The sequence below is a fragment of the Orbilia oligospora genome (assembly GCF_000225545.1).
Source record: "Orbilia oligospora ATCC 24927 unplaced genomic scaffold scaffold00109, whole genome shotgun sequence".
NCBI classification, from domain to species: domain Eukaryota; kingdom Fungi; phylum Ascomycota; class Orbiliomycetes; order Orbiliales; family Orbiliaceae; genus Orbilia; species Orbilia oligospora.
The window spans coordinates 72930-81995 of record NW_011645666.1 but is presented as its reverse complement, the minus strand read 5'-3'; the positions used below and the strand labels follow the sequence as shown (position 1 = coordinate 81995).

At 43.9% G+C, this 9066-nt stretch overlaps 1 protein-coding gene across 1 annotated transcript; it reads right to left on the bottom strand.

The window, feature by feature from the left end:
• Positions 1 to 820: 820 nt before the first annotated feature.
• Positions 821 to 2334, bottom strand: AOL_s00109g19 (uncharacterized protein; the record flags this gene model as incomplete). Its single annotated transcript, XM_011126500.1, has 7 exons — positions 821 to 920; positions 975 to 1213; positions 1276 to 1405; positions 1462 to 1590; positions 1663 to 1823; positions 1891 to 2075; positions 2208 to 2334. The coding sequence occupies 7 exons, from the start codon at positions 2332 to 2334 to the stop codon at positions 821 to 823; spliced, it is 1071 nt and encodes a 356-aa protein (XP_011124802.1).
• Between the last annotated feature and the right edge of the window lie 6732 nt (positions 2335 to 9066).

Here is a 9066-nt window from a genome sequence, read left to right as displayed (position 1 = left end):
AAAGAGGAAAGATAAAAGATATTGCTCCCATCCGAGAACACAAAAAAAAGAAAAACAAAGGGAAACACCACCTTGTGATAATCCAAACAGAAAGGAAGAAAGAAACCAGTTAAAGGAAGAAGAGGGAGAAAGGAAAACCATGATAAACAAGAAGATATCGGCCTGCAAAGCAAAGGCAACAGAAAAGAAACCCGGAACTCCGTAAGGCGAAAGGACGATATTTTTTAATAAGGACAAACATGGGCAAAGGAGGAAAAAAGAGAAGAGTAACTAAAGGGTCAACGGTAAGGAAAAGAAAGAGAAAACATCGAAGCAAGGTCATTCGGTTCCAACTCAAGTACCTGGATGAAAAAAATTGGTACAATTCATTCAGGTACGGCCCTCCGTGTAACGTACAATACATTCGCGAACCGAGAAGGTTGGCCAAAGGGTGAAAGGGAGTAATAATCGGAGTATCGTCATCAATCCCGCCGAGGAAACCGAAACGTTCAAATGAAACAGGGCGGAAAAGTCGTAAATTTTTTCTGTCGTTAATCGAAGCCCGAGGAAAGAAGACCGTTCGTCTTATTCGTAACCGAACTGTCGGCCCGCTATGATCTTCAAAATATATAAAAACATCCGTCCAAATATTAGAGCCTCGAAATATATAGATACCCAAGCGCTGTGGTTATCGGTACGGAAAGGACACCTCGCGTTCGGTTAATCTTCAGGTTGGTTCGAATTTGCAAGGTCGCCTAAAAATGGCTCGCAATACCGCCAATAGAGAGTCGCACTTTTTCCAAACTAAAGCGATGGGTTGCATGTTGGTAGTTTTGGTCGGTTATAATATACCGGAGTCCTTGAGGGCATTCTGGAGGATCGTCTCCTTGACTGCAGCAAATACCAATCTGATATTAGATGTATCGGTGGCTTGCGTAAGACTGTTGCGGTCGTTAGTAAGCATTTATAATAGGTCCCTTAAAGAAAAAACTTACTGAGGGTATAGATTTAGGTGTGCACGATTGACTTGGTTGAATCTCCAGAGCAGGTACTTCGCGGCTCTATTGACATCCGGGCCACCCGAGTAGTCGGGGAAGTAATTCGATAATGGAGTCCGCGGCAGCTTTTGCCTGAACAGATCCACCTTGTTTAAGAAAAGGATGATACTTGTTCGAACAAACCATCGGCTGTTGACGACTGAATCGAATAGTACCAGTGATTCCAACATTCGGTTCTAAAAAAACAAGTGGATTAGCGGCCAGCGGATTTGATTATTTATGTCTCTGTTTTCCTTACCTGGTTCTGTTCCTCTAATAGAACTTGGTCGTATTCGCTCAATGCGACACAGAAAATGATAGATGTAACTGATTCGAAGCAGTGAATCCACTTCTTCCTTTCGCTTCTCTGACCACCGACATCAAACATGCTAAAAGTCTAGTTAGTATGAAGATCCAATTTCCGTTCATTCCAGGGGGTCCATACTGAATATTTAACTGTCCCATAGTAAATCGCGTTTCGTAGATACCAGTGGTTTTTGTTCTAGCGCGTAGTACATCCGCTTCCGAAGGAATGTATTCTGGCGAACCTATCCGTGCAGCTTCGGCAAAGAAACTAGAGGTAAAGAAAGGTGTCAATAGGGACTGGGACAGGGGATTTTCGAATGAGGTAGAAGAAAAGACATACTATGGTGCCGAATCCATAATGTAAAATTCGCTCTGGTGTTCTAGTACGGAAGGAACCGCCGGGTCGTCCCATAACGCGGCCACAGCCTTGCTAACGTGAAGGTCGAGAGGAACGTTCGGATCCGGATCCACTTGGAAGGTATACAAAAATTCCATATGTTCCTGCAGGTCGGATGTCAGTTCTTGTCGGTGAAAACTTGGCTCTACAGTTATCGTAGTGTTCTCCTACCTTATTTGCTTCATGCTCCGGTACAATATCGAACTGTCGCATAGCGTCTATCAGAGCCTTCGCGCAGTCGACCAAATTCTTATAGACCGTTAATCGGTAATGTTGCAATTCGTCTACTGTGTATCCGTTCTGGTGTATAATCTTCATCTGTTTCACGATGGTCGATTTTCCACTCTCACCAGATCCTGTCCAGCCAACCCGAAATTAGATATTAGACCAAAAAAAAGATGATAAAAAAAACACAGGATACACAAAATCTGGTAGCCTTGTCATCTCGGAAGATGTAGATTGGAAAGGGGAGCAAAAAAAACCCTTACCTAATAACAGAATTTTACATTCGCGTCTTAACCGCCGCGAGTCATCCATGATTTCCCTGTCTATTGCCTGACTCTTTTTCCTCTGTTCCATCTCCTCCGATGCCTCTCTCGACATGCAGCCACCCATTTTGGCTGACTTGCAATCTCACCGAAAGAGGAAAAGAAAGGAAAAACGAGAAGTGAAAAATCGAATGCAAGTAGTTCAGTCGATCGGAGAGAATGATCCTGAAACTGCGATTCTGGGAGTTCAAAAAGACCTAAGGAGAAACCGAGAGACCAAAAAGAAATATAGAAATTATAGTGTCGGAGGTCGGAAATCAAGGCGAAGATATCAAATCTATCGAATGGGGAGTCGGAACGCGATGGAAACTGCCAGAGTTCTGGTGATGTCGGAAGGGTGTTGCGAGATGGGCCAGCGCGTCGATTATGGTATAATGTATGTAATGTACGATGGTGTTGAGCGATGAATTTCCCGATCGGAAAAGGAAAAAAGGGAAAAAAAAGTCGAGACGGGTTTCCCGGCAGTCGGAGAAGCTCAGGATGGACGGGAGACGTTTTGGATTGATGATATATAGGACGATTCGATATAGGAAAGGATTCGAAGCAATCCGGCCAAGTCGAGTCGAGTTGAGTCGGTTTCGGGATTGGGTTTTTTTTTTTCGAAGGTTGGAAGGTTTTGGGGTGAGGATGGTGGATGGATGGGTTTGGATTGGTTTTGGATGGGATGGATGGATGGATGGGTGGATGGGTGGATATAATAAGTAAGTAAGGCTGTTGGGTTGTTTGTTGCTGGCTGGCAGGCAGGCTGGCTGGGTGGAGGTTTATTTCGAGAAATGCAACTGCAAAGGGGGAAGACTGGAGCACTATATAACAGACACACCACTACCGCCACAACTAGCAGTATTAAGTATGTATTATCACTAACGAAAGTAATAAGTAATAAGGAATAAGGAATAAGGAATAATAAGCAACTAATGGGAATAGGAATGATGGGTGATAGTGGTTGGGATGAGGTTAGTTTAAGAGAGGGAGAGAGTAAGAAGAAGAATAAGAAGAATAGTAGTTAGTACTTAAGAGTTAAGAAGTATAAAATCGGAATGCATTTGGGGATACAATAGAATGCTTGTTTGCTTGCTGGAGGTTATAGTTCAATGGCTGCTGCAGTGGTGCCGTAGCAATTGCTGCAGGAGACATACACTCACTCACACGCACAGGGCCAGCATAACACAGCACAGGTCGGGTCGGGTCAGGTCAGGTCAGGCCAGGACACCACAGGTCGGGCCCGTCGAGACAGCACAGGACAGCACAGGACAGGACAGGGCAGACCGGGGTTTCGGAGGCTGGACAATCAAGAATGCTCCAGTTTCGAATTCCTGCTTTCCCCAATCAATCAATCAACCCATCAACCAACCAACCTACATCATTACACACTAAAAGAAACCACTCCCCTCGAATCACAATATATCATCCAAAAGTATGTATGTTGTCAGTAAGCCAGAACTTGCCGATAATTATATTAGAATCACTGTATTGTCACTGAATAGACATCTCTCTCTCAAGTTTTAGGTATCACTGTGATCGAACAGTCCGTCGAGTGATAGTGAACAGTAGATCACAGCTAAAACATCAGAACTCCGCTGGCTCCAATCCGCAGCTTCACATTTCTACTTTTTTTTTTTTTTCCCTTCCTCCTTCACATCAGAAACCGCCAAAGGGTGAAGCAAGAAAGCAAGCGGACAGGCGAGTGCAGCAGTGCAGGAAAGAGAGAAGAAAAAAAAGGATGCCAGGCTGATGCCGCAAACGTGATGGCACCAAACATCCTTAACAGCCCCTCCAAAAGAAATTTAAAACTCCACACACAAACAGGAAGAAGAAAAGAAAACATCAGACTGCCCTCTGACAATTCACTAACGCTCACAGATACCCGACAAGACATCTCTTCCAAGTCTCGATTCGACTATCCTTACATGACTACTTGCCTGCTTTCCATGTCTGTATGAGACTATGACAAACAGACAGACAGACAGACAGACAGACTGTCGCTGCTGCGGCTTTGCTCGCATATGCTGACCGACTGACCGGCCGACTGACTAGCCGACTGACTGACTGGCTGGCAAGAAAAAAAAAAGAATTACCTCGAGCAAACCGCTCAGCCCGGAACATGTGTCCCATCTCTTTTTTGCCGAATCCCGCTTCCAATTCTCACAATATTAACCAAGTACTTGCCAATAAGTACTCTTTGATATCAAAATTCAAATTAATTATTTAGGTACCCAGGCAATGATGAAGGAATTAGATTCGCCCTTAGCTTTCGTCGATATACCGACCGGCTTACGGCAATGGTCTAATACAATATCTTCATGCTTTGCCTTGCCTTGCCTTACCTTGCCTTGCTTTTTCACCCTTCACAATCGGCGAAATTGGCGAGATGGATCCACACCTGCACGGGGGGAAGGCTGTTTGGTAACGCAGCTCACGCATCTACACACATTCAGTTGGTGGAGCCGAGGATAATCGTCCTGTCATTGATTCGGCGATATTTTCCTCTCGCTCGGTACATGCAAGTACGAAGTACTCCCTATGTAAGTACAGTACCTGCTCAAGACCGAAAAAAAAAGGGGTGCATCTGCTATCCATGCTCGCCTACTCCCGAGGGACGGTACCTGTCTGTCTTCGCGCGGGGATGGGAATTCCGGATGATGGAGACGACGTTGATCGATCCAATATTACCTCAACCTCCTATGAAGTATGGATTCAAAGGAGAGAGTGATATTATTTCTTGTGCTGGTATCTTGGGTATTGTTCTTTTTTTTTTTTTTGCTCCCGTCCTGCCTGCTACATAGCATACCATCACGGCTAAGAACTGGTCTGTGCCTGAATTCAGGAACATGTTCACATTCCCAGCATCCGTGCGCATTGCTGACACGCCTAAGCCCTATCGCCTACGCTGCACCACAGTACCTACGCCGACAGTGCAGAAGAGCTCTGTAGAGCCTCAAACCGCTAGTTACACCTGCACCGGAGAGTAAGTCAAAAACAGCCATCCATATAATTTACCCCCCGAAAATAAAAATACAGGAGACAATATACATATATGTATTATTCAACAATATAATTTACATCTCCGACGTGCCGCAACGGACTATTTCACCATTCCTCTTTTTGTATCTCCATTCCTGACTTAAGATGAAACGAAACAAATCGCATTTGTCGGAGTTATATATAGCGGGGTTTCTTTTTTAATATTCGTCAAATATACTAATATACTATATCTAAATCTCTCACTTTTCAAAGAAATTGCCGACCTTGCGTAAGAATCCAAGTAATTTTAATCTATCGATTATTTATTTTAAAAAAGGATATATTGTATTATCAATTATAAGCTTCTGGAAGGTAATTAATTCGAGATAGTCGATGTTTCGGCATCTCCCTTTTGCTCCGGCCCGGGGTTTTTTTTTGTAGATATAGATTAGAGAGAAATCGAATTCATGATCAGACCATCTTAATAAATTTAATCCCGATTCAGATATTCCAATTAGAATGATCATATAAAGAGTCGTAAGCATTGTATATTCTTCTGCAACGTTAACGATAACCACTGGAGATCTAGCGCATACACTCATTATCTCATGCTACCCATGCGCATTACTCAGACTCATGCCAAAAAGTCATGCCAGCAAGCCAACCAAGCGAAAACAAGGCTGCTTCTACCGAACCATCCTTCACCAAGGTGGAAAAGAACTCACCAACATCAGCTGAATCCTTCTGTAGATTGGAATTCGAATCATATCTCACAAGCCAGCTCATCACCCTCCTCGCAATTTCAAGCGAATAGGCTGGCTTCCCCAGAAATGATCTTTCAACAATTAGTTAGCCATCCATGTGTCCCCAGGTTTTTCGTATAAACGTGTCTGTCTATCGGCTAGCCTAACTACTTTGCTAGCCTAGTAGCTAGTCTAACCCGCCAAAAAGAAAAGGGAGGATGGGATATGGATATGGATATGGATATGGATATGGATGGATGACCGGGTCAAGGACAATAACCAAGGGTTTTGCCTGCTGGAAAACCGTAAAACCTTGCCACGCTTTCGTCGGAGCGAGAGACGAGAGACACTAGTTCCGTTACAATAATAGGCTATCGTATCTTCAACTCTTCCTTTTTAAAATTTCTTCTTCTTCTCTCTTTTCCGTCTTTTGCTCATGGTGTTTCGGGAAGGAGAACAGTTAAAGACGGCTTGCAGTGGCTGACAAAAATTTTTGATATAAGATATTCGGTTCGAGAAGTTATCCGTTCCTGTACATGCGGCACGAAAGATCCTCCCAGCCTCTAGTCTTTCCCTCCAGACGAGGGAAGAAAAAGAAAAAGGAAAAACAAGGTATGAACAGCATATCGACCGATGTCAGAGATCGAGACAAGGGTCTATTGAAGGCAAGCCGAACAGGCAGATGCGAATGCAAAAAAGGAGCCAACTTTGTACCAGCAAGATGTGCACTCTTTTTTCCATTCCTGCATATCACAGCGTTTCAGAAGCACAACGTGGACGTCGAACATGAAAAACAACCAATCACCGGTCGTCATTGACTTACAACATACTTACTTACCTATACCTATGCTATTAACGGTAGACTGGTGGCACTTGATCCAGCATATAACATCAACCCTGCCTCCGAGATGAAATAATCAAAAGATTTCCCGAATAGGGAATATATATGATTTATAGGACTCTTTTTGAATATTGGGGATAGAAGGATGCCAGGTATCTTGAAGGTTTATGCACTAAAGTTCTCTTTTAGGATTCCATGAGATTATTCATACCGTTTTCTAATCGTGCTGAAACGGATTTTATCAAAATCCGAAATACCATACCGATCTAACAAAATTCCAGAGGTTACTCTTTTTATCATAAGTAATCACTACCCATGGCCCAAAGTTCCCGTCTTCCCAATATATCAGCCCAACGCTATCGATCCAGCGCTAATTGCTAAAATATTCGAACAAAAGAAATCAAGTTTTTGGTATGTTCGCGGGACAGAAAGCAGATAGGCATCCCGCCAACTTCCTGATTGATCACGTTTGCCTCAAAGCTCCGGACGGGTTAACGCGGGACGAGCGAAATGGTCATCTTTTCCTCTGGAGCTACGAGCCGTGCTTGCTGTTCTAGCATGGTTGCTAAGTATACTTCGGTGTATAGCAAGTTTTTTTTTTGATCATGATGCCATGTGTGCAACCGTGGCGCCAAAAAAATACCGAGCCCGCCAGCCACCGATCTTGGATCATGCGATTCCAATCATCATGTCATTGGACACCTTGATTCAATGTCCTTTCCCCGGGTACATGTCAAAGGCTTCCCCAGGTGGCGTCCTTGCCGGGCTTGGGAAAGAAAATCTAGACTTCCGACTCCCAAAAGAAATCAGGTAGGGAAAGACGCGTCTAGACCTTCCGTCTAGCTATACCGTTTTCTCTGCTTTAGGTCCGTTCTTTTCCTCAAGTTATGGACCTCAGCCACCTCTTCACCGGCTAAATACACCCGAATTTCTCTGGCATAAGCAGCCAAAAAAAACCCTATCCTCGAAAATATCGAAATTTGTGGCGATGTCAGAAAAAGTACTAATATTTAGGTATCACCCTAGAGCGAGAATGGTATTAGTCCGAACGCCTCCATCCCTTCCCAAAGAGCAAACCAAAACCAAGAGCGAAAGCCTTGCAGCTGTCGCAATTGTTTCGTGATTAGTTCAGGTTCCTTTGGTCGGTACTACATACGATAAAAAATCTCAAACATGGGAATTTTCTGAAGCAAGCCCTTATGCCCTTGACTCGGAACAAAAGCTTCATCAGTTTGATTAGAACAAGGCTAAAACTTTATCTTGCCGCATTTCCGCGACAAGTTTATTGTTATGGGTGAGATTCCCTGGGAGAGATAGAATAGTCGAATGTTACTACGCTTGAATTCCTTGGTATTCAATATCTTGATAAACCTCAAGTTTACTAGGGGAAGCTTCGAAGTCGTATCTTGGTCTTTGGATGATATTACGCGGTGGCGTGCAGGTGTTCCCGAGATCTTGAAACAACGGGGGCCAAGGGAAGAATTCTGACAATTGACAGAAACAACCGGAGATATTCGCTTGGAATATGATATGATATCCACCAGAAAGAAAGGGAAAAAACATGCCAAATATGTGGTTCAAAGATACCAAGATACCAGGTTTGAATCCACGGTACACTTACTCTACCTCGACGATATGCGCGCAGACTAATGGGGGATACACACGGGCTTTACCAGGAACCCCGTATACCACGGTCCCAGTCAGTATTATATCCAACCGCTCTCTCTCTCCATCGCTTTTGTCGCCCTCGAAAAAAAGGGCCGCGTCAGAGAGCTGAAGAAAAACCTGTTACATTGAACCCTTAAACCCCAGAAAATGTCTAAAAATATATACCCACCAAAACCGTCCAACCCCTCCCCATGTCAGCGTGATATCCAACGAGAATCTTATAGGTCATTGAGCTCGAGCGCTCTTCTTCTTGTTGTCGTCGCGCTCGCGCTCGCCGTAATTCAGGGAAGTCCGAGGGTTTTTTTCTTTTAGATCTTTTAGGCGGTTTGTGTTTGCCTTTGCGCTGCAGCGGTTGCTCCGTGGACAATACTTATTTATCTGTGCAATGGAGGCGAGTGACAATAGGCGAAATAGGTTGAATGGACTGGGTAAATCGGGCTTTTTGTGAAAATGACTTTCTTATGATGATGGTACTGGGTTAAATTGTGGCCAGAAGCCACAAAACAGGAATATCTAAGTCATAGCTGTCAAAAGAGTTATATCAAAAAGTAGGTAACCATCGGAGCTCAAGATCGGGCAACCTAAT